Genomic DNA, 26,671 nt, shown 5'->3' with positions numbered 1-26,671 from the left:
TTTTATTATTTTTAAGGTTGCCCAATGCTTCACATTATTGTGAACCTGTTTTCAGCTGTTCATAGGTTTGCCAAATTTTAACCATTTGGGCTGAAATTTTCCATACTGGATGGCTCACTCAAGCTGAATATTTTTAGAATATTTTAGCCAAATCAGTTCAGATGTTTCTAAGAATGAGGGTAAGAAAAATATATTTTACCCATGTTAAAAATTCTGAAGACCTTTTTTTGAAATGCTCTAGCACCCTCATGCTTTGGAGCAGGGACTTGAAATTTGGCAAGGGGTGGCCCATGTGTCTGAGATTTGCCTTCTGCTGACCCCATGAAAATTAACCCAAATTTGGCCAAATTATAAGCCTTTGAAAAATTGCAGTTAACATACTCAGTAGACATTTGCTAGAGCTAAACAGCTAAAATCTCCAAAGATGCCATCCTAATGGAGCATAGTTGAGCCTGTCACAGTTCCTAGTGCTGCTGAGTTTGCACATGCTCCATCCCCAAATAGTGACTGAACGTGCACAGGGCCAAGGCTATTTGGGCTCAAAGGTCTTTCCCTGTAATTGCTGCTCCTAGCTGGGGTGGGACTGGGCACGGGAACTAAAAACAGGGAGCCTGTCTCTTTTGCACTCCCAATGACCTCCCTGTTGGCATCCAGGCAGTGTGGAGGAGGAAGCTGTCTTTTTTCAGTGCAGAAGGGACAAAAACTGGAACAGGGCAAGGGGGCCAGAGCCAGTGGAGGAGAGAGTGGAGTCATCTGTGAGGGAAATCGGACCATCTGGCCAAGGAATTTAATGAGACGGGGACTGAAGGTTGGAGGGAACAGAAAGTCTGACTGGCAGTAGGTGGGGAGAGTGGAGAAAGCCAGTAAAGGAAGTGGGGGCAGGAACTGGGAGCCCATTGGCTGGGAGGGAAGGGGGCACAGATTGGAGGAGGAGCCGGAGGTGACTTGAACTGGCTGGACAAAGAGACAGAGACAGCCAAGGACAAGCATGGACAGGGAGAGAGATTGGATGAGGAACCCAGTACTGCAGCCAGGTTCTGAGCATTGGTAGAGCTGCGAGAAAGGGGGGCAATCAATGGATCACTGGTGGTGCCACCTTCAGTTATACCTATTGCCATGAAAAGGCACTACAATTACCCCTGAAAGCTGCTGGGGGGGACAGTCTCCCTCCCCCCATTTAGCTCCGCCACTGGAATCCAGGGAGGGAAACTGGGAGCCAGTGCAATGGGGAAGGAAGACACAAATCAGATGAGTTGCCTGGTAGAGGATAGGATGAGAAGCCTGAGAAGTGAAGACCAGGTCTGGGTAGGCAAGGAGAGTGGGACAAGGAGCTAGACGTGGGGAGGAGACAGGACTGGGACAGGTTGATGAGGATGGGGTCAAGCTTGGGGAAGACAGGCAGAAGTGTCTGTGCCCACTAAATCACACTCCCCTCCAGAATGTAGAATGGTACCCAAGATTCCTGAGTCTCACCATTCCTTTGCTGTCAGCAAATATCTTTGAACCACTCTGCCAAAGTGAAGGTCTCAACCCCTCTCTTGTGCTAGTTCACATAGAGGATGACAATCTATAACTTATATCCATTACCATTAGCTCAAGTGGCAGAGGTCTGTGTGATTGATTCAAAGGTTCCAGTCTTGCTGATGAACCATGGTGGTGTCAATATGATGCCATATGATGGAATTTGTTTTTTGAATTTGCTTTTTAGAACCTAGGAAATCACATTTAAAAAAAAACTATGTTAAAAGAGCATCAAGGTTGCCAAGTCAAGTACTTTTGAGTTCTTGACTTTGCAATCTTAATAATAACATTGTTTTAATATATACAGTAGAATCCCATTTAACCGAGCCTCCATTATCTGGCTCTCCTTATTAACTGAACCACTGGCCACCTGGGGTTGACAGTGGTGGGGCTCAAAGCCTGTGAGCCTTGGCCAGCTGGCGGACCTGCTGTCAGCCCTGGGCAGTTTGGTCTCCTACAGTCAGTGCAACAGCCCAAGCCCCGGCTGCCTCAGGCTCACAGCTCAAGCCCCACCATCCATTCTCCGGTTTATCCAGATTTTTGGTTATCCGATCTGGCCCTGGTCCCAATTAGATTGGATAATCGGGGTTCCACTGTATGCACATTCAGAAATTACATTAAAAATGTTACTTAGGTTACAAATCAAGCACATGAAAGTTAAGAAATCCCATAGTTTGTTACTCTTTGAACTTTAATTTGGTCCCTTTGTGCAAATGTATTATTCTGCAGTCTTTAATTACATGATCGCATAGGATTTTTCCTATTTCACATAGGACCCCTCCCTCATTCAGTGCATGGGGTGGATGGTGCCCAGGGAGTTAGGTAGCTGTTCACTATTTTTATCCTCTTCACTCAACCACAGGCCACGGCCATATTTATTTCACACTATGGGATGAATACACAATTATTCTTTTCTTGATGGGCTTTTCTAGGGCACTTATCATTATAGTATCAGAGTGCCTCATAGACTTCAATGAATTGATCTCCTCTGTGAGAGCAGCAGCATCCTATTTTACAGGTGGGAAAGATGAGACAGAGACTTGCCTGAGGCCACAGTGACTTAATGACAAAGCCAGGATAAGGATTTGAACCGCCTGACTCCACACTCGGTGATCATTCCTTCAGACCATGCTGCATTACTGCCAGTGATGCTGAGCATTCACCGCACCTACTGACTTCTGCTGAAGTGGTGAGTGCTCAGAAGTTCAGAATATCAGATCCAAGGTGTCTCAAGTTGGCAACTCAAACAGTGAGAAACACAGTGGCCACCTGCCAAGTTTAGGCGTATGTGACTTGCACAACATCATACAGGAAAGTGTGGCAGTGACAAGGATCGAACGGTGTTCACCTGTGTCTCATAAATCTGTCTTAACCACAATGCACTCATTTCTTTTCCTCCAAACCCCTACTTTGTTTTCTACACACCTTTCAATTTCTAGAGCAAATGAAGCAGGGATCATACAACCAGCCTCATTCACTACACGACCCTGATTCATTTCCTGAGCCCTGTTTAGACTGTGCACTGAATAAGACAGTGGGGAAAAATCATCTGTGATCATGTAATTGCAGACTATCATAATCCATATGAACAAAGGGGCCAAATTAAGGTTGCCTGGCAACCTAAATTCTGGCATTTCCTAACTTAAAGTGTTCGATTTTGCAACACAACATTCTTTTATGGGGGGAGGGGGTTAAAGTAATTTCCTACGTTTTTTAAAAAAGGAAAAAGTTAAAACAAATTCTATTATTTACAACTGTAGCAACTCCCCACCCCATCATGAATCACTGGTAGGATTTAAACCCAGAATCTTCAACACTGTAGCACAGCTTGAGTTACGCTGACTAACTACATTGCTGGCAGCAGAAACAGGCTGTAGATGAGAAGAGGGGAGCTCCTTCTCCATGCCTTGCCTTCACAGTTGAGAGGGGGTTGGTGATGGGCCTTGTGCCAAGTCTGGTGGAGTGTTGTCGGAGGAGTGACTGGCCTGGGTCTCTTCCCCCTCTCTCTCAGCAAGGCTATCTTCTCCTGAGGTTCCCATTGTAGTGGCACAAGTCTGGCCTTAGATTAGAATGTTTCTTTTTCAAATATTATTTTGGCAAGCTGCCCACAATTTTTCTGAGGAAAGCAAGCAAGAGCTGTGCAATGGTGATTTCTCCACAAAACCTGAGCAGAATTTCATGGGACAAAGAAAAGGCGCTTCTCTGGCCTCAGGGATTTCTCCCTAGCAATTTCAAAAGCCTGTTGCAAACAATGGAAGGGTTTATGCTTTAAAAAGTTGCAAGAATCTTTTATAATGGAATCTTTTATAAAGTAATCCAAATACAGGAATTGCTACCAGTTATATCTATGAAACCACTATGGTCCAAGACGTAGGGAAGTGGCCTGGGACCCAGGAGATCTGGAGTCTAGTCCTGAAAATGCTATTGATCTGCTGTGTGGCCTTGGGCAAGTTGCTTCACCCCTATGTGTCTCTGTTTCATCTGCTCTATGAGGCAGGGATTGCCCAAGTCTGTGTTTTTACAGTATCTAGTATAACAGGGACCAGACTGTGGTTGAGCACTCTTGATGCTAATGTAACATTCATAATACTAATGTTTATTGTGATGTGCTTACAGAGCTGTGCCGAAAAACTTTTACCCCAGTAAACTCACTGAAAGATCATGTTTCCACATATGTATGTTTATTATTCCCTCAGTGATAAAAATTTAACTTTTAAAATCATTGAAAAGTACTGAATTACAAACTTAAACGAACATTCAGATTTAATATACTAGGAAAATAAAAACAAATCAAAATATAGATGTCCATATCATAGAGAAGGGAAAGCTGACTCCTGGTCTGCAAAACTTACCCATTCATTGTGTGTCTGATACAAATGCAAGAAGATTAAACATACTTTCTCCTTTTTTGTACAGACTTCATACATTCAATTGGATACAAACATAATTGCCAGTCAGCAAACTAGACACATATTTGTACTCTATCTTACAGGCAAGCCCACTTTCCACAGGCAGGCACACTCACAAGCAGACAGGCTGGCACAATCTCGAATAGGCATGTACAAATCCCATTTTTCTTCATCCAAGGGGCATATTTCAGTTGTAAGAAGTTAATCAAAAGGTAACATCCAACTGTAAACACACATAAAAATGAGTGTAGAAAAAAAATGTTTAGTTTAACTATTGTAGCACAGGATTTCCTTGCTATAAAAAGTTCAAGCGAGGGAAAGCAGGGCCATCAAAACACCACAACGAATTTTCTCCTGCTATTTATCCAAAAGCATAAACAGTGAAGTGAGCTGTGTTATACGGAATGTGTTGCAAATCTTGGTCTTAACCTAGTTATGTTATCACCATGCTGTGACGCTGACCAGATGTGCCATTTTGCAATTGCCAGTAAAATGACAGAAGCATTTTCCTCTCAGCTTCCTATCTTACGCAGCCTATAGTTTTATTCTAAAGGTACATTATCTCCGTTTTTATGTATAATCACCAGGAATAACAAGCACAAAGACTCCATATCAACTACAGCCACGCAACAGGCTAACTTTAATTCCCCTCAAACTAGTTTCACTTTTCCTGACTACACTGAGAGAATACACAGCACTGCTCCATGTAAATTCATTTGTAAATTTAAGCAAAACCTTAGTTGAGTTCATTAGTTCCAAAATGATTTTGCATTTAATACTATTCCCTTCCATATGTATGTGTATTAAGTTTTTAGTGGACACAAAGTGTGTGTGTGCGCGTGGGTAAATATAAAAACTGTAGAAGCTACATGCATTTTTCTATTATTACAGGACTTCAACAGCCTGATATTATGCTCATTGAAGTCAGTGCAGCTCAGACCCTAAATTTATGAACACAGATGTCTTCTGTTTTAAAAAGTGGCCTTTCATATGTACTGTACTTTTAAATTAAAAAACTATACAAAACATAAGCATTGCATGGACACACATAAAAAAGGAAGAAATGAAAAATAAAACATATGCATGATGCCCAAAAGCTATTCAAGAACTGGTATACGTCAATGGGTGAATGTAGTCAAAGATTTTGATTCGGAAAAGTAGTTTTAAAACACTAAACTAGACAATGCGCTACAGCTAGTCCATTAACTGGGATTGCACAGTGTGTAAATCACTGGTAAATATAGCCCAGTATTCCTTACACCAGGCAAATTGTACCATAAAATGTTATAAAAAGTTCTGGTCATTCCACTGTACACCTCAGTATCCTTTTGAGTGTCTTTATGACCACTGCATGCCTGCCTGGTAAATACAGAAATACTCTGGAATATTAGAAATGTATACATGATTTGATTATTTGTTATGGGGAAGTTTGGCCTTCCTCTGAAACAGGTATAGAGCTAGCCACTGCTGAAGGAAAAACAGTGAATTAGAGGCAGTCCTTGACTGGAAGATGCCAGGTGGCCACAGCAATATTCATCCTATCCTCCACCACAATCTGTTCTCCTCGTCTCCACCCCCATTCACTACCCATCAGTTAATCAGTTTTGCATGCCCCTTCCCATCAGTTCTTACCCAGTCTCCCCACCCCAGATAATTCACTTCTGTCTTTTCCTTCCCCAATTCAACTGCTATAGCTCCCTCTCAATCATGAAATCAGTTCTGTCCTTAGCCAATCAATTAATCAGTTGTGTGTCCATCATTCCTTAAGCTTTTGAGTTCTGCTCTTCTTTTCATGTCATCAGTGCTCATACATTCCATCTCTTTTTCCTCTCCCCTCCCTTCCCTTGTTGGCTTCAACAATATTTGTCTTGGAGACCTGGCTACTCACCCCAAAATTCCCCTTATTTGGACTTGAATTAAGGCGAAGTGGAAAACTCATGGATTGGCTGAGTAAGGATGCAGTCTGGGTTTCATGCTGCTGGTTTTTGGGGCCTGACTGGTGATGGGCTGGGAGAGATCTCAATGACCCCTGACTCACTCTCTTCTTTCTTTGTTACTGGATTGAGAAAGAAGGGCAGCTACACACTGGCTCTTTTCCTGACTCCTTGCTTGGCTGCAGGAATCTCTCATCGTCAAGGCAGAAACAGACTGAGTCACCTAACAGCCGGGCTAATGGAACTTGTTGGGGGGGACCCTGTCTGCATGGTGCATAAGCACCATTAGGTGATGATACTGTGCATCACTGACAGTCCAAAAACAAGGGGTGACAGCAGCCTGTAGGAGCCACTCCCAGCAAACACATTTATATACGTGCAGAGCACTGAGGAAGGGGGCTTCCAACCAGCACCAGGAACCTAACACATTTATGGGCAACTCTCCACAACCCAGTCTACATCACTACACCCAGTTAAAATGGCTTGATGATGTAATCCAGGATAGCAAGTCCTATATTAATATTGTAATGAACTGGTTAGTGTATATATATACACAACTGCCCGTTACGGATGGAAACAGAACTTTTCATCTGTGTGTCTTTGATCCTATATTAACATCTTAACACGTTATGAAGATTCTCTTTCAGTTCAGATGGTAAGGGCTTGTGCTATTTGAACTGCGTATAAGTCTCATGTATGTTCCTAACTTCTGATTTAGTGCAAAGTAGGTATCATACCTAATGACAAAGGTGATAAAAAGAGGGAGGTGAATGTGTGTCAATGGATATTATCCATGTGGAGTGAGGCGTATGTACTTCTGAGCAAGATTCTTATGGAGAGTACAAATATGTCCTGTTTGACTTTTGATTAATCTCATACCCTCACAGGTAGAATTTACCCAGATCATAATTATTCAGTGAAACCACATTAGCCACCATTTTGCTCAGCTTTACACAAAAAGAAAAGCACTGATGGAAGTTCACACAGTCCACAACTCCCTCCTCTCCCAACAACCACCTCCTTGCCATTAACTTTTTTAAAAAATTGTTTTAATTCTCCCCCATCTCAAAAGAAAAAGTTGCTTTACAAGTGACAATGAGATATTAGAAAAGTAGCATTCGCAGCCTGAGGAAAGTGTGCCAGTTTATTGGAAAACAGTTGTTTTTCTCTGTCGAACCTTGTAAAAAAAAATTGTTACATGTCACATACTGAATAATACACCTCTACCCCGCTATAACGCGACCTGATATAACACGAATTTGGATATAACGCAGTAAAGCAGCGCTCCAGGGGGGCGGGGCTGCGCACTCCAGCGGATCAAAGCAAGTTCAATATAACGCAGTTTCACCTATAATGCAGTAAGATTTTTTGGCTCCCGAGGACAGCGTTATATCGTGGTAGCGGTGTATGTCTCTTGAAGAAGGTTCTCCATGTCTCAGAAAATCAGGGATGGAAGAGCTGTTATGGTAATACTCCACCTTCCCCCTCCCACTCCAAATGAAATCGCAAAGTGAATGTGAAGCAATACTTGTTACCCAAGTGAAGATTTTCCCTGGGCAGTTGGACACATTCTACTTCCTTTCAGTCAGACTGACTCTTTAAAAAAGAAAGGGATAACACTGTATATGCCCATCTGCACACAATATTAACATACCCATAGTGAAATAGGGCACACCCTTTCTATTGCAGAAATAATCCTTTGAGGTTCTAGACTCCTAAACTAGAGAATGAAATAAAATGACAGCTGAGTGTTTGCAAGCAAAAGTAGTCCGCGAAGTACATTTGGGTTTAGAACAGGAGTATGTTTGGTTTATAATCCTTCTCTCTCCACTTAAAGCCCTTATTTCTCTGTCCCTTCCACACATTTTGGCTATTTGAGTGCAAGAGCCCTCTGCTTTGCAGTTGATGCCCTCTGGAACAATTTTCTTATACCTCTCTGCCCCATCAACTCTCCATCTCATTCCAAATCTCTGCAGAACACATCTTTTCACCCTTATCTAAACCTCTTAGCTCTGCTCTCCCTTAGCTATTGCTTAATATTTAACTAATTATATTCCACATTTCTGTGAAGCATTTTGGAATGCACTTTGTGTGAAATAGGTTATACAATGTATTTTTTTTAAATTCCTAGGTACAAATATTAAAACCTGGGCACATCACCTTGTGGGAGAAAGCAAAATGTTAACAGGCAGAACAGCTGTACTGACTGAAATACAACCTGAAAGCTTAATTCAGCAAAGGGGAGGTTTGCCTTAGGATGAACCAACATTCTATCGATTTTAAACAAAATGCCCCTTTTACAAGGGGCAGGACAAGAGGCCATTGAGCAGTCAACGCTCCAGGACCAAGCACATAATGCAAAGTAAAGCCTTACCGCCACTGAATGAAACCCCACTTCACAGCCATTGGACACCTGACCTACCATGTGAGCCTTTGCTGACATTTTAAATTGTTATTCCACTGAGATCAAAACAACAACAGGATATAGGGAAACAGTTAATTTTTTTCTTTCCCCTAACTCCCTAGACCAGCTGCCCAAATAAATGAATTATTTCTACCCAGCCACAAGTAAAGTGGACACCTTTTACTAACCTATCCCTAGAAATTCTTGTATTTTATATTATATCACCCACAAATAAGGGGAGAGGTTTTGATAGGACGGTCATGGCATGAGGTGAGATATTAAACAGAGGTACCATATGTGTGCAACAGATCTCTGCATGGCAGCCGCTCAGATTAATTTTAATCATTATGCCAGACAGGCCAACTTCAGTCTACCTGATCCTATTACCAAAGTTTATCTGAAATGTTACTCAGTTGCCATTATCCAGTAGTTTCATGATGCTGAAATAAGACAAGTATCCTCAGCCCAATTTAACTTAGCTCTGGAATAGGGTGAAATTGAAGTACTCCAAGCTTCAAATTTGTTTCATTTGTATCTTTTAATGTTATAAATCAAAATGTATAGTAGACAAGGAGAAGGTATTCTGTTTATTATAATGGCCATTAAGGGAAACTCCTGTTTGTATAAGATACAGAAACTATTGTTTGACTTTTATTACAAGATGTCCATTGCTGAAAAGGGACATATTTTATTGTTAAAGTAAATTATCCACACACCCACACGACCCATCATCATCATCCAGCACTCTGATTCCAACGGTTCAATCAGACAAATAGCAATAGGTAATGATACCAACTCACAAACATCCTTGTTGAAAACCCAATATGAGTTTGAAGCTAAGTGAAAAATGGCTGAAAACATATGAACAGGCATACACTTTTCCCCTGTTTTTAACTTTTTAAAGACGTTTCAAAGCAAGAAGGTTGTTTGCAAAACCGGTGCGAGGCATAAGCAGACTAAGCAATTGTTTAGGACCCCAAACAGCTCAAGGGGGCCCCCATTCACTTTTTATTATAAGAACTTGCCTGTTTTAGTATTGGAGGTGGGCAAAAATATTCCTGCTTAGGACCCCAAATGGGCTAGCATCAGCTAGAGAGACAAGGTGGGTGAGGTAATAGCTTTTCTTGGTCGAATAAAAGGTATTATTAACTTACCCACCTTTTTCTCTCAAAGCAAAAAAGTAAGTTTAAGATTTTACCCAGGCTCTATGTTCCAGGAAAGATCTGGAAGTCTTTGTTTTTACTGCAATTTGTTTTAGACAACTTCGAGAGAATAGTTCATCAAAACAACCAGTTCCCCAGAAAATAGCGTGACATTTTTAACAAGTCATACATGCTGGCTGTCTCTGTTTAGGAGAAATGGCCCTTATTTTCCCCACTCTATCCATCCAAAAGGTCTCTCATGCCACAGAGTTTCAACTGGGGTAAGAGCATAGTATCTCAAGTCTTACCCTCCCAGAGTAAGACTTCATTCTGTTCCAATCAGATCATTAGATTTGTTCACATAATATTTTCAGAGGGAGGGCTAAGTTTTATTCTAATTCTGTGGATTGCATTCCAGACCTCTGTTTTGTGTTGTGCTCTGCCTGAACAGAGTTCTTTGCTATGACTTCACACTAAGCCAAAAGTAAACACTCCTTCCTTTTTCCAGGGACAACCTATCCCAAAATACTGGCATTTGCATCAATGGAAACAGGAATAGCAATCTTCCCAGGCAAGAGAAAAAAAGCCTTCAAAACACACACAAGTCCCAACGTGCAATGCAAACATTAACGAGCTTCCTAGAAATTAGTCACCAAGCTGCTCTGCTGTACATCACCTGAGACAAGGACCTTATCAATTACACAAAGGCACTTAATGAAACAAAGGCACAGCAATCTATAATTAAAGATATTCTGTGCAAACACCTGCAGTTTAAATTTACCAAACACTTCTACAGCACATTCAGATTTACTAACCAAAACACCACATACAGGATTCTCACAATTTTTTGGAATATTCTTTCCTACAACAGGCCTTGATGAGACAGGTGCAAATATGAATAAAGAGCAACACAGCATTCAAAACTAAAATCCACAGTTCTGTTGTATGGAGTTGATGCACGCCTTATTTTCTCCTTAGCTCCTGACCAACTCTCCAGTCAGTTTTAAACAAGGCCTACAAATGAGTAAAATTGGACACCTGCGAGGACTTACCAGATTGGAATTGGTGGCATTGGAATCATCTTCTGGAAAGGGGATATAGATAGCTAAGGCCACACAATTGGCAAAAATAGTCAGTAAAATAATTATTTCAAATGGTCTGAGGAATGGAGTTAAGGAAGTTATTCTGAAATGCGCACACACAAGTAAAAAAAAAAAAAGATGTATAAGAATTCTGTTTAAAGAAAACATTCCAAGCCCCTTATAGTCTGAAAAGAAACATATGCCTTTTTAAGTGCTTTTAGGAGGTCCCAGCCAAGATTCTTCCTAATATGTCAAAAGCAGTGTAGGCCAGTCGCGTGCCAGAGTAAACACAGATTTCTTAAATGTTTTTTCTTCTTTTATTTAGATTGACTTTTACTTTATTTTCCTCTCATGTGTAGCTGTGCTATTTTTAATAGAAATGCCTATTCAGACAGGACCTCTCTTTCCTTTTGTGATACAGTTTCTCTTGTCCATATACAGCTGTCATTTAGGACTATATATTTTAAATATTTTGACAGCAGGTTAGCATTTCTCAACCCTGTTCCCTCACATTTCAAAGAGACATTCAATGAAGCACTAGGATCTATAACAAATAGCTTATGATATATTTTTAACACAGTGTCTCTTTCCTCAGTCTTGATCTCTAAAGGAATTGAGAGAGAGAGAGAGAGAGAGTGTGTGTGTGGGGGGAGGGGGGGAGGATTGTTTAACCAGAGGTTGTTTAAAAGGCATGATCAAGGATGTTAAGGCAAAAAGTGGCCTGTCTTAAAGTTTTCATAGAGCCCTATCCAATGTCGATTGAAACCAGTGTGAGTCTTTCAACTGACTTCAGTAGGAATTGGATTGGAGCCATGCTTAACTTTATGAACGCGTGGACTCATTGATCTTAATACGACCACTCAGGTGCATAGAGTTACACACATAAATGTGCAGTATCAGGCCTAGAGCTGTGAAAATAATCAATGTTTTGGTTCACTGGTCAAATTGAAAAATCTAACAAAAAATCAAAATTGTTTTAGATTGACCCAAAACATAAATTGTTCCGTTTTCTCAGAGAAACAAACAGAAAACAAAACAAAACAATGAAAAAATAATTTATTTCAGGTTGATCAAAACATAAGATTTCAATTTCAGGCATTCACCAAGCAGAGAAGCAGGTGGGGAAATCCTTGACTCTTTTTATCCAATAGCCAAGTGTACTCACCCAGGATGTGGGAGACCCAGGTTCAAGTCCCTCCTCTGCCTAATGTGGAGCATGAATTTGAACTGGAGTCTCCCACATTGCAGGTGAATGCCCTACCCAGTGGGTAGATCTCAATCTCTCCTGCTGAACCTTTTCCACTTTATATAAATAGTTACTAGAGCAGGGGTGGGCAAACTATGGTCTGCGGGCTAGAGCTGGCCCGCAAAATGTTTTAAGCAAGCTTGCGAGTCGCACCACACAGCTCGGCCCTGCTCCGTCGCTCCAGCTGGGGCGCTGGGTCGGCAGCCACAACACGTGGCTCCCAGAAGCTGCAGTATGGCCCCGCTCTGGCTCCTACATGCTCCAATGGGAGCTGCAGGGGCGGTGCCTGCGGATGGGGCACCATGCAGAGCCGCCTGGCTGTGCCTCCGCATAGGAGCCAGAGAAGGGACATGCCACTGCTTCCGGGAGCCACTTCAGGTAAGTGCCGCTCGGAGCCTGCACCCTCTGAGCCTCTCCTCAAACCCCAACCCCAGCCCTGATCCCCCTCCCGCTCTCCAAACCCCTCGATCCCAGCCCAGAGCACCCTCCTGCACCCCAAACCTCTCATCTCCAGCCCCACACCAGAGCCCACACCCCCTGCCGGAACCTGCACCCCTTCCCGCACCCCTGCCCCAGCCCTGATCCCCCTCCCGCCCTCCGAACCCCTCAGTCCCAGCCCAGAGCACCTTCCTACACTCCAAACTCCTCATCCCCAGCCCCACCCTCTCTCTTTGGACAATCAATTATGATCCCAGTTCTGCAAAGACATGGATATGATTCCCAGTGTTTAAAGTTAAATACATGCCCAAGCCTTTGAAGAATCAAGACCAAAGTTGGTTTAATTTTATTTATAGCCAGTTTTATTTGTGTGATCTTAATGCTGTAGTGTTTGGGTTTCAAAAGCACTGTAGATGAAGGTTTACTTTGTCTAAAAACCTTTTCACTGGAATTTCTTTTTTCAATTGTGGAACATTTACATTGGTATTACATTTTATAAAAGCTTAATATTTCAAAATTTAATTTTTGAGCCACATATAAATTGACAGTGTCTAAATGTGGCACTAGAGCAAGGATTGGTGTAAAATCCTGGCCATTCTGAAGATACTGGGAGCATCACTGACTGGGAGCACGCCCACTGAATTTCTATAGGGTCAGGATTTTACCACAGATATATAAAAAGTGCACGGTTGGGAACCTTAAGATACAATAGAATACAACTTTCCAGGTACTCACAGGCCAAGTTTTAATCCTAACAACCTTGATAGCACCCCTTTAATAACTGTTACTATATCTATTACAATGGGATCCCTTGTATATATGTGACCAGACACATCTCAGAAGTAAGGCTTTGCAGGTTTGGACTTTTTCTTTTGTGGGAAGCTGCAAATCACAGCATAGTAAAATAAAAAGGCCATTAATGACATCTGATATTTATTTAACATCCTGTGCGCTTTGGCTTTCAGTGTTCAGAACATTAAGCCCAGCCCTTCTAAATAATTTTAAATAATTGGGAATAGTCAGAGTGCAGAATAAGATGAAATCTCATCATAACCCTTTGATGATATTGAAATATTTTGTGGTTGTAAACACTAGACTTTCAGGGACAGTTTTTGATAGAAAAAAATCTTCTATTTACTAGCTTTAAAAAAAATAAAACAAAAATCGAGCAAATTGATTTGATTGCATTGCTTGATCCTCTTCAAATCTCATCAGTGCTCCATCCTGTTTTACAACACAAGTCCCTTCATCCAACACTGATCTTATTCATTTATCAAACTTCAATTCATGCTGTCTACCTAAAGACGTGTAGTTACTGAGGTGCCAGTAAGTAAACCAATATTCAGTTTAGATCCCTAAGTCATCCATCCATCATTTTATGCTAAAAGCATTAGTGTTAGGTCAGAAGGGATAACAAGTAGCAAAACCAATCAACGGGATTAAGAACTAGCATCCCAAAAAGGAAGGAATAGACTAGTAGATACTTAAGGACATCTATGAACCCCTATTGACAGGACCATTTTTAACACGTTCTCCATCTGAAAAAGAAGGTTTTGTTTCAGCAAGATCTAAACAGGCTTATAGTGTTGGGTTCTTCCCCATCTTTACATTTGGCCCTCCAAACTTCATTGGGAGCAACATCTAAATTAAAAAGAAGAACAGGAGTACTTGTGGCACCTTAGAGACTAACAAATTTATTAGAGCATAAGCTTTCGTGGACTACAGCCCACTTCTTCGGATGCATATAGAATGGAACATATATTGAGGAGATATATATACACACATACAGAGAGCATAAACAGGTGGCTCTCTGTATGTGTGTATATATATCTCCTCAATATATGTTCCATTCTATATGCATCCGAAGAAGTGGGCTGTAGTCCACGAAAGCTTATGCTCTAATAAATTTGTTAGTCTCTAAGGTGCCACAAGTACTCCTGTTCTTCTTTTTGCGGATACAGACTAACACGGCTGCTACTCTGAAACATCTAAATTAGCACATCAAATCTTAAAAACCATAAGTCAGTTTCCATTATCCTACATGCTGTTGAATTCCAAACTGTCTTCATCAGAAAGGCTGATCCCAGCCCTGTTTCCCCTCCTCCCCCGCCCTCGCCCTCTTGTCCTGTCCCTTGGATTTATTGAAGATCCCTGCCTAGCTAGTGATTTACTAACAATCATCATTTCTGATTAGTTTTGATTTATGTTGTTTTGAAAGTTTTTCTTTGTATTTTAATGTGTATTTCACTCCAAGGGGATTTGGGATACAGTTTGACACACACTATACAAAATAAAGCTATATTATAAATTAGGTTCTGCTCCTTCTGTTGAAGTAAATGGCCACTCTCTCATTGACTTTAAGGGGAGCAGGACTGGGCTCTTGAATTCTAGTGCTCTGTCACACTGGTAATAGATATTATCTGACTGTCTGCCCCTTGCTCATAATGCTAGATCCAGACACCCACTCTCTAACTTTTACTGGATTTTTTATACTATCAGTCACAGACTCATCCCCTAGTCCGGGGCGGGCAAACTTTTTGGCCTGAGGGACACATCGGGTTTCATAAATTGTATGGAGGGCCAGTTAGGGGAGGGGGTCGTGGCCCGCCCCCCCCCCCCCCCCCGGGATTCCTGCCCCATCCAACCCCCCCCCGTTCCTTGACGGCCCCTCAGGGACCCCTGCCCCATCTACACACACCCACTCCCTGTCCCCTGACTGCCCCCGGACCCTCACCGCCCCATCCAACCCCTCCTCTCATTCCTGACGGCCCCCCCCAGGACCCCTGCCCCCATTCAACCCCCTGTTCCACCCCCCGACCACCATCCACACCCCCACCCCCTGACCACCACCCCGATCTCCCCTGCCCTCTATCCAACCACCCCCTACTCCTTGCCCCCTTACCGCGCTGCCTGGAGCACTGGTGGTTGGCGGGGCTACAGCCACGCCGCCCGGCTACAGCCGGGCCACGCTGCCACCGCCGCTGCTGCCGCCACCGCGCAGCACAGAGCACCGGGTCGGGCCGGGCTCTGCAGCTGTGCTGCCCCAGGATCTGACAGCCCCGCCGCCCAGAGCGTTGCGCCGGCAGCAGAGCGAGCGAGCGAGCTGAGGCTGCGGGGGAGGAAGAACAGCAGGAGAGGGGCCAGGGGCTAGACTCCGGGCCAGGAGCTCGGGGGCCAGGCAGGACAGTCCCGCAGGCCAGATGTGGCCCGTGGGTGGTAGTTTGCCCACCTCTGATCTAGTCTCTCTCTCTCGCCCAGTTCCAGTGAACAGGCAAAATCTTGCTCACTTTACTCATGCAAATAGTCCTTGTGATTTCAATGGAATTACTCCCATGAATAAGGTGAACAGGATTTGGCCCAATCACAGACTTTATCAGGTTTCACTCTTCAATGCCAATGCCACCCCCTTTTCTTTCCAGGATGCATACTGTACTATTTAGTGTGACACCACGACTTACACAGCTCTTGAATTTCGAATCACATACCATCAAATTCTCTAAGGGTATGTCTTCACCGCAACTAAAAACCCCTGGCTGACCCCGTGGACTCTGGCTCACAGGGCTCATGATGCGGGGCTGTTTCATTGCTGTGTAGACTTTTAGGCTTGGGCTGGAGCCTGGGCTCTAGGACCCTGTGAAGTGGGAGGATCCCAGAGCTCAGGCTGCAGCGAGACCAGAACACTGCAATTAAACAGCCCTGCAGCTCGAGCCCAGAGACAAAGTCAGCTGCTTTGGGCCTGCTGCAGGTTTTTAACTGCAGTGTAGACATACCCTAAGTTACTCATGCTTCCCCTATTGTGTAACTAAAAAAATAATGTGATCCATTGCTATCATTCATATAATATGGGTCCAATTCTGCCCTCAGAGAGCCTTGCACAGCTCCAACTGATTTTAGCATAAGTTGTAAATGCTTTTGTAAGGGCAAAATTTGACACTATCTCCATCATGCAAAACTTTTGCTGGCTTCTGATATGCTGCAGTACAGTCAAGACTCTAGCCTAGTACAGTTGCCTAAACTTTTTGAGCACAACTGCTCTCAATGAACACATCAGAGACTACTCATCCACTTTAGATTCCCAGAGGTGCCCATCAGCCTAATGTCTTTATTTATTCATATTTATGCACTGTGCCTAATGCACAGTAACAACTTGCTGGTTTCTATGTGACTACATCGAAAAGGATATTTCCATTCGACGATGCTGATGCATGCCCTCCGGATGGGATTTTTCAGCGTTAAACACAGCAATGCCCGGGGAGGACGTGTAGCTGTGGTTGTACCCTGTTTTTTCTGTTTCCCATACTGCTGTCGTTTCCTCTGCGTGGAGCTAGCTGTGGATATTGTTGCATTGCCAGCACTACCCATCAATTTGGCCTGCCTGGCAGCATCGATAGCAGCCTGCCAGGACAGAGCTGCCCCTGGAGTAGGGATATGCTCTGGGGCAAGCCCTGCCGCTGCATTGGCATTCATGTTGGCATGAGCTGGACGGGGACTCCCATAGTTGGAACCTAGGAATGAAAAACAAAGAGAAATATATTAAGCTATATTAACAAACATTACTTTGAAAGAGCTTAAGCTTCAGTAAAATAAAGATTTCAGATTGAGTAAGCGTAGGGTAATATACAGTTAACAAAAGCTCTTCCCTTCAGTTCAACTTCTTCATTTTATGGGAATATTATTCTGCAGTGTCAATCGCCTTGAAATACTCTCACATGAAAATCCATGGACATGGAGTTGTTTACAACCTTCAGTCAATACAATCACCAGGCACTCAATGTTAAAAGAAAATGTCCACCTTTCCCCTCTTCTCCGACTCATTTAGCCAAGTTCAGTAGTTTGAAAGTTCATAAGGAACATAAATGTACTCCTTCAAGACTAAATAGATTAATGTCATAGATATGAATGTGTAAAATGACCCAAAATGAGGTGCATGCACAGACAAAAAGAGAGACAGCTTGACCTGACATGTGTGCATAGGGGTAATGGGGACTTCTATTCTTTTTCAGAACACAGTGGACTGACATCATAGCTAATTTAAAAAGAAAAAGAAAAAAAACTCCCAGGAGCTTAACAAAAACCCAGGAAAAGAGAAAATGTAAAGATAGAAACCAAAAATAAAAACATAGCTTTAAAATTCCTTTTGTGAATTCATTCCTGAGAGTACGTTGCATTGGTGTCATGAACTGGAGTCTTTTAAACATTATTTCTGCTGCTTGTATTTTAAAGACAGACTGTCACATTTAAACAAACAAAAATAAAAAAAAAAACAAAATGTTTTCATTAAAAGAAATTCTCAGCCAATAAATTTTTAAGCATTCTTTACCCTTATTGAAGACATTTGTGTTTTACTAAGAGTTTTCAGACACTTCTCCTTGATCCTGTATTGAAATAATACAAACTCGTATTCACATATTCAGACCCAAATTGCTATGTTTATGACATCTGTCTGCTATCATTAAAATCCTGATGCCCCAAATCTTTAGCAAGATGACCTCACTGTAGGGTGAAATGGCACATGAGCTTTTGTTTAGGCACACCCTTCTGTGATATGTAAACAATGAGCCAAGTTCTGGCTGTGAACTACACATATGCATGTGCCCAAAAGGAAAGCCTAGATGTTTTTATTTGTGAACTAGGCAGTAGCCCATGTTTTGGGATATTGGTAATTATGTTAGGAAGCTGGAATCAGGGCCGGCTCCAGGGTTTTGGCCACCCCAAGCAGTCAAAAAAAAAAAAAAAAAGCCGCGATCGCGATCTGCGGCGGCAATTCGGCGGGGGGTCCTTCGCTCCCAGGCGGAGTGAGGGACTGTCCGCCGAATTGCCGCCGAATACCTGGACCTGCTGCCCCTCTCCGGAGCGGCCGCCCCAAGCACCTGCTTGAGAAGCTGGTGCCTGGAGCCGGCCCTGGCTGGAATGTCCTGTAGCAGTGTAAATTTGAACCAATTATAATTACTCCTTCACAGCACATAAATAAATGATTCAAGTTGTGAGAACACCAGCTACCCTTGAGAGAAAGCAGTTCCCTTCACCTCTGAACAGGTGCTGCTGCTTTTCAGAAAGGCATACTCACAAAGGGGAGCAGAAGGGGAGAAACCAGAGGAAGGCGTTAGATCATCTTACGTAGCAGAGCTAGCTCATTACCTAACATTGACTGTGTTTTGCTTTAAGGAGGATTAATAAAGAAATCCAGTGATATTTAAGCAGGCAAACCAACTGAGTTCCTGTACAAGGGAAACAAAAGGGACCAGAAGAAGGCAACCTAGTGCCTCCTATCTGTAGAATACATTCTGAGAGATGATTAAAAGTAGGGGAGGGAAGTTAGCAAGTTGCTTGGAAATCTATTTTTTTTTAAATCTTCTGTAATTGTTGATTTCAAATTGTCTATATAGTATCAAGATACCACAGCAATAGCTGCATTATAAATGCATTAGAGTGAACAGAAAGATACAATTAATCGGTTGCACTCTTCTGCTCTAATCTATGCCCCTAAGTAAAAAGCACATCAGATTTTAAAATACATCTCTCACTGAAAGCAGAGACAGAAAATTATCAGGTCAACTGATGTTTTATGCCAGCCATCTCCATGAGATTATCAGGCTGTTCTAGTTTTCTTCTCATAGCAGGAAAATTTTGAACTTGTCTCCTTCTCTCTCTGTTATCTGAAGACCACACATCCACTCACCCCAAGTTCATTGCAATATGAGAATCCTTTGGGAGTCCCATCATATTAGAGGGAATAAAGATCTTCCAGTACATGAAGACCTAAGTAACATACCGAGATTCCAACTCAAATTCTTTTTAGATTGCAGTGCAAGATCTCAAAGACTTGGGATTTCCTCCAAGGATCAGTGGCAAGCAAGGTGGATGTCAAACACAATGACCCAAACACGGAATTCATCAAGGACCCAACCAAAGATCCCAGCAGCTGTTCACTCTCATGGAATTTAGGGTCCATTCTGAACTGTAACCACATCAGATGGCAGATGTACCTACATCCTCCATAAGCCACAATCCTATTTGTGACTGCAAAAACAAACTTCAAACTATGGAATGCCTTGTCAACCAATGTCCTCAGTGATCATATGCTGGTGATATCTCTGCCATTCACTTCATGTCACCTGAGGCAATCAACTGAACCACCAACCTAGATTTGAACATCTCACACATTGCTCGGTTTTTACACCATATGAAAGAAGACGAGAACTGAAGACCACATGGCTAGGCACCAGGGGTTAAAGCTGATTAATAATGAGGGTGCAGTATGTTATAAAGAAGAAAAACTGGAAAGTAACTCCAATTATTTTCAAAATAAAGCTGCTTTTTAATACACACTTATTGGAGAGGATAGAAAAAGATCTATGTTTTGCAGCAGAAGCAAACTTACTGACCCATTACCACTGTGTTCTGACCATGCTGGCTGGATCCCACTGTCATGAAAGTAAACAGCCGCTGCATTCTAATAAGGACTTCTCTACAATTTGGGAATTTCTCTATTAGTACTGCTTATTAGTTAGGTTCAACATCAGAACTCAAGTCTATGCATTTTGACTGATATATTGGTCTGGTTAAGAATACATCTTCTAGTGGCTTCACTGTCTTTTGTTTCTATTGCAATTATGAGGCCCATAATAAGTCCTTTGGCACAAATTAATTTTAAATGACTAGTCATTAATGACAGTTTAATATTAACAAATATTGAAAATATTGATTACTGATAAAGATCTGTCTGTTTAATGAGACTCTGAGACTGCAGACACTATCTGGGCTCCATAACTAAAGGCAGTGACAAATGACTTCATCTACAGGCAAATGACTTGATTTAGAAAAATGGTTTAAATTAAAAATAAATAAATAAATAAAAAACACACGCAAAGCTCACACAGCTCTATTCAAATGGAATAAAGCACTGATATCACCAGGCAAAATAGTACCAAAGGCACCATAGCCAAAACTTGCAAGGTATTCTCTTAGAGGGCAAAATTCACCCTTCTATTTCACAGAGTCGGTACTAAACCCTAAGGGTTCAATGGTGCAGAGGTTTCATGTCAGACTGCTGAAGGGCAGGGGTGAATTTTACTGAGAGCAAAGTTGTTTTTCCACTCACAGAATTTAACAATAAGATGAAGGTCACTGTTATTGGAATTGTTATTTTCACACTGCAATTTAGTGAAAATTTAAATATTTCATTCTACTTCGCCACTATAAATGAAGTTTCACTATATCTAGTTTACTATTAGCAGGTTCTGCTGTATGCTTGTTATTAAGGTCCAAATGCTGACTTCCCCTCCCCAGAAGTAGGAGGCAGAGATATAGCACTATCTGGGATTAACAGTTCCCAAAGCCTTGTGGGCAGTGTGATCCCACCCCTCATTACTACTCCTTTCACCAGAATTTGTGCTGCTGCCCTTGTCCAGCAGGTGGTCACAGAGAGGTTCCTGGCATCCCTTCCTCTCTGTCCAGTGCATCTGTTCTGTGGCTAATATATTTTAGCCCTACATAATACACCTCTACCCCGATATAACATGACCCAATATAACACAAATTTGGATATAATGCGGTAAAGCAGTGCTCTGGGGGGACAGGGCTGTGCACTCCGGTGGATCAAAGCAAGTTCGATATAACGCGGTTTCACCTATAACGCAGTAAGATTTTTTGGCTCCTGAGGACAGCATTATATTGAGGTAGAGGTGTACTATTAATACATATAAAACACTTTATTAACACATCAACTTAGATTCTAAACTCTTTAGGGCAGAGACATTTTAGTTTCTGTAAAGTTACAAATTCATGGCACTGTAGCACAGTGGCCACCACCTGCCTCTAATTCTCCTTCATTGGGGCCCTTTAATAACTCACTATTTAAAGGTAATTCAAAACAATTCCCACAACGGGTTCCATTTATTTAGTCTTCTGGTACACAGCAGCGCTCCAGGCCTCAACCCTAGTTCAGTCTCTCTCACTCTGTAGTCCAAAATAACACAAAGTCTTTGAAAATGGAACACAAGCTCTCACAGTCCCGGTGTCAGCAGAGCAGAGTCTGCCTCCTAGCATCCCCAGCCTGGAATTTGTGCTTCTCCCCAGGTTCTCTCAGGTGGTGCCTTCCCTTACTGACTCAGGACTCGGTAGAAGCCTTCTGACTACTCCCTGCAGTGTCTACAGGATAGTTAGTTTCCTAGACTTTATCTAGCTGGCTGGCTAGGGTGACCAAATGTCCCAATTTTATAGGGACAGTCCTGATATTTGGGGCTTCTTTTTATATGGGCTCCTATTACACTCCACCCCCTGTCCCGATTTTTCACACTTGCTATCTGGTCACCCTATGGCTGGCTGGGCTCGGCTCAGCTCCCCTCTCACCCACACCTCTGGCTGCAATTGCCTTCTGCCTTTTACATTGGAATCCCCTGATTCCCCTCAGGTGGGGCTCAGCCTGTAATCAGGGCTGACTTAGCCACAAGCTATCTTGCGCACAAGTAACCCACCCATGCACTACATCAATTATTAAATATCAATCAAGGTTGTAAATTTAAAATGAAGTCAAAATGTAGAAGTTAAGATTGGTCTACCAGACGGAATTAACCACATTGCACACACAAATATTACACTACACATTTTACAGCAAAATCACCCAAAATAATGTATTGTGATCACCATTAAAATCTTTACAATTGCTCTTTGCAAATAATTCATGGTGTACGTGTCATACCAATACCAACAATTTAATGATTTAAATGGTGAATACTGTATATTCAATGTGGCCAAGTTAATTTTAACATGAGAACTGTAATTTTTGCATTTCCTGACTTCATTTTATTATTTGCAACATTAATGTTGTATTGATGTAGAAAATGAAATGTGGCTGCAGCACTATGGAGTTGTGTAGTTGTTTTTTTCCCTACAGCTCTGTAAACTGTAGTACTCCACTAGATATGCAAAAGCCCATGCCCTGGAACAACAGAATTATATAATTGTGTTGTCTCAATTCCATGGGTTTTAAACTTCAATCTGCAGCTATAGGAAAAACTTCGCTTCAGCAATTCTGCACATTGAAAACTAGCTACATACAAAGTTCAAAATCTCAAACTTAACTAATTTGATTCATTTGTATGCAAAAGCATGGCCTTATCCTGCAATCTTTACTCAGACAAAAGTCTCAGTTGACATCATTGGGGAGTTTTGCCCAAGGACTGTAGGACTGAATACAAAATAGTCTTCATATTTAAAATAAATAAGTAAAGTAGATCCCCCTCCCTCCCACCTCTTCCTCCCCCCACTTGCTTACTTAAAAATAACTAAAGAGAGCTCAAACATTCTTATAATTAACCTTTCGGCTGACACAAAGCACTGAAAAGTTTCCTCCCAAAAGGAGAATTTCTGGGAAATTCGTAAGTGAAAACAAGGGGTTTTAATAAAAACAACAAGGAGTCCGGTGGCACCTTAAAGACTAACAGATTTATTTGGGCATAAGCTTTCATGGGTAAAAAACCTTGCTTCTTCAGATGCAACCTGAATTGCAACCTGAAATTTCGTTTTTGCTACAGCTAGAGTTATACTATACACATGCTCCTTTAAACATCACATCAGGCTGAAACTCAGGATGCAAGTTGCCAGCCCAGGTAGTAGATTCAAATAATTTTTTGCTATAAATTGGTTTTGAGCACCAGATCACACATAAAAAAATAGATTATTTGAGATAGTTCTCTGCCAAATCTGAGACTAAACTTTTTTTTTTTAATTAAACATACATAAAATCTTATTCAAGTTGGTTTTTAGTTGGGAGTAGATTCCTTTGCTTTTTTTCTTTTCAACAGAGCCTCTTTATGCTGCACATCATTAATGGAAAGAACAGAGCCCAATAAGAAGCAAAAGAGGCTGCAACCATGAAAATATTAAAAATAAGTCAGTGTTGGTGGAGGGATCTGCATGGGTTGTATGTAACTGAGTCAGATCTTTAAGTTTGAAAATTACATATTGACTGTTCATGGTAAATTTTCGTAACTTTGCTAACACTACTTAGATTGTAAGCTCTTTGGAGCAGGGAGTGTCTTTTTGTTCTGTATTTGTACAGCATCTAGCACAATGGGGTCCTGGTCCATGACAGGGGCTCCTAGGTGCTACCATAACAAAAACATTACCCATCAGCATTGTAATGAACCTTGGGAGGGATCTTCCCCTTAGAATCACTGCATAAAACATCCCCCATGTATAGATTTCCTGCCTTCCAGATGTGTGTTGGGATGTATTGTGTCCACAGCACCATGTTTCCTCTCAACCCCTAGACCCCTGTAGGGCTTTGATCCAAGGATCTAGGGATGGAAAGAGGGAGAATCAGAGGACATTCCCAAAATTCCTCTAGCCCTGTGGAGTATCAACTCACAAAAAAGATAAACAAGTATTCCTTTCTACACAGAACCCCTCCACACATGGGGAGTCCTATGGCAACCATGAATGCAGGACTCCATGACACTATGACTCTATTGGAGAAAGGGGGCTGATGAGCTGAGGAAGATGCACAGTGTCTCAATGCAGTTGTCTCTGTCTCACAGCAAATACCCCAAAATCTGAGCAAGATTTGATGGTTAACCCCTATGCTTTCCCAAAGGTGACAACTCTGCGGCCACATGAAAGAATTTGGAGGATATGCATGGAGGTATTGCAGAACTAAGTTGGACCCTTATGGTCAAACATATACTCACCAAAACCAGGGAATCATAAGTTGATAAGGCTATTTCAGCATCATCTTTCTGTATTTATAGTATTTACCTTCTTCTAGTGGGGGCAGGAGGGAGAGGTCACAGAACAATGAGTAATCAAACATATAAGATATGCTCTAAGATGCAGTCACAATAACTTAAACTACTTTTATGGAATTATGTCTGACCCACAAACGTCTCTTTTGCCAGGATTTTTTGTTTGTATCTAATTATTAGACACAGATATCCCCTTTTAAATAGGTAAGCAGAGATTAGCATCATTGAAGTGCTACTGCACATACAGGAACTTAAATAGCATGAATATCTGACATTACATTCACAGTCTCTCTCAATCAACATATTCTGTTTCAAAATTATGCTTCAAAACAAAAACAATTGAACAGTGTTGGAAAGAGCTACAAGAGACCTCAGATGTTTCTGTTGTCTATTTCAGGTGACATGGCCTTTAAAGATTGCATTTCTCTTTATAAGCATGTTTTTGAATCAACAGAATTCAGATTAATTATTTACAAAGGGCATAATCCTGTAGTTACAATAAAGGCATTATAGTCTCGCTGACCGGCTAATTTACTTTCTGTGGTTCAAGTCTGCAATAGTGCAGATGTTGGATTCCTCTTCTCACCCCCTTCAATAGGCAGGATGATGACGACCAATCACCATCAAGAATTTTCCCCATTCTCTACAGTTTCTTCCTCTGCTTCTCCAGTTTGACTAATTCCATTCTGAAAATCTGGTTACCTGCTCACCTCTCTCTCTCACCAAGTAGATGAGTATCTTATCAAAGCTTGATTTGAAAAACCCAGTAGGGTGGGAATCAGCACTGCCTCAATAGGTCCACAAAAAGCAAATTAGCTTGTAATTTGCCTTTTTGTGGCTCGGCTGTGACAATGCACTAACTGGCTTCAGTATACCAGTACCCTGTTTAAAAAACAACAACCAACAACTCATTAAGGAGAACAAGGAACATCAGCCTTAACTAGGAAAGGGAGTCTGAGAATTATGCAGCAGCAGGAGGGGAAGTACATTTCCCAATAAGCCTGCTGAACACTATGCCTGCTAAATGCAACTACCTGCTAGGTATTTTTTTTTTTAAGTGAGACGCTTTCCGCAGCACAAGGCAAGTCTGTGGAAGGAAAAGATTGATGGTCTGATAGTGATACCAGGAAAGACATAGGAATCTGCATGATTCTACAAATACATTAGAAGCAAGAGGAAGCCCAAGGACAGGGTAGGCCCATTACTCAATGGGGGGGGGGAACAATAACAGAAAATGTGGAAATGGCAGAAGTGTTAAATTACTTTTTTGTTTCTGTTTTCACGAAAAAGTTTAGTAGTGATTGGACGTCAAACACAGTGAATGCCAATTAAAATGAGGTAAGATCAGATGTTAAAATAGGGAAAGAACAAGTTAAAAATTACTTAGATAAGTTAGATATCTTCAAGTCATGAGGGCCTGATGAAATACATCCTAGAATACTCAAGGAGCTGACTGAGGAGATATCTGAGCCATTAGCGATTGTCTTCGAAAAGTCCTGGAAGATGGGAGAGATTCCAGAGGACTGGAAAAGAGAAACTAGAGTGCCCATCTATAAAAAGGGAAATAAGGACAACCCAGGAAATTACAGACCAGTCAGCTTAACTTCAGTACCCAGAAAGATAATGGAGCAAATAATTAAGCAATCAATTTGCAAACACCTACTAGAAAATAAAGTGATAAGTAACAGTCAGCATGGATTTGTCCAGAACAAATCATGTCAAAGCAACCTAATAGCTTTCTTTGACAGGGAAACAAGCCTTGTGGAGAGGGGAGAAGTGATAGATGTGGTATATCTTGACTTTAGAAAGGCTTTTGTTATGTCTCGCATGACCTTCTCATAAACAAACTAGGGAAATATAACCTAGATGGAGCTACTGTAAGGTGGGTATATAAATGGTTTGAAAACCATTCCCAGAGAGTAGTTAACAGTGGTTCACAGTCAAGCTGGAAGGGCATATCGAGTGGAGTCCTGTAGGGATCAGTTCTGGGTCTGGTTCTGTTCAATATCTTCATCCGTGATTTAGACAATGACAGAGAGAGCATACTTATAAAGTGTGCAGATGGGAGGGGTTCCAAGTGGTTTGGAGGATAAGATTAAAATTCAAAATGATCTGGACAAACTGGAGAAATGGTCTGAAGTAAACAGGATGAAATTCAATAAGGACAAATGCAAAGTACTCCACTTAGGAAGAAACAATCAGTTGCACACATATAAAATGGGAAATGAGTACCTAGGAAGGAGTACTGCAG

General features: G+C 41.8%; 1 protein-coding gene across 35 annotated transcripts in view; it reads right to left on the bottom strand.

The window, feature by feature from the left end:
• The window catches only part of CACNA1C (calcium voltage-gated channel subunit alpha1 C), a 723,794-nt gene that overhangs the window by 585,757 nt on the left and 111,366 nt on the right, over window positions 1–26,671 (bottom strand). For all 35 annotated transcript variants that reach the window (XM_065582612.1, XM_065582596.1, XM_065582633.1 and 32 more), the window contains exons 2-3: window positions 16,860–17,181; window positions 10,963–11,068 (exon numbers count right to left, since the gene is read on the bottom strand). In XM_065582612.1, coding sequence (XP_065438684.1) covers window positions 10,963–11,068; window positions 16,860–17,181 — 428 coding nt within the window. The remainder of the gene's footprint in view (window positions 1–10,962; window positions 11,069–16,859; window positions 17,182–26,671) is intronic.

The sequence above is a fragment of the Chrysemys picta genome, chromosome 1 (genome assembly GCF_011386835.1).
Source record: "Chrysemys picta bellii isolate R12L10 chromosome 1, ASM1138683v2, whole genome shotgun sequence".
NCBI classification, from domain to species: Eukaryota; Metazoa; Chordata; order Testudines; family Emydidae; genus Chrysemys; species Chrysemys picta.
The sequence above is the reverse complement of the archived record's forward strand: the minus strand, read 5'-3'. Positions and strand labels throughout refer to the sequence as shown.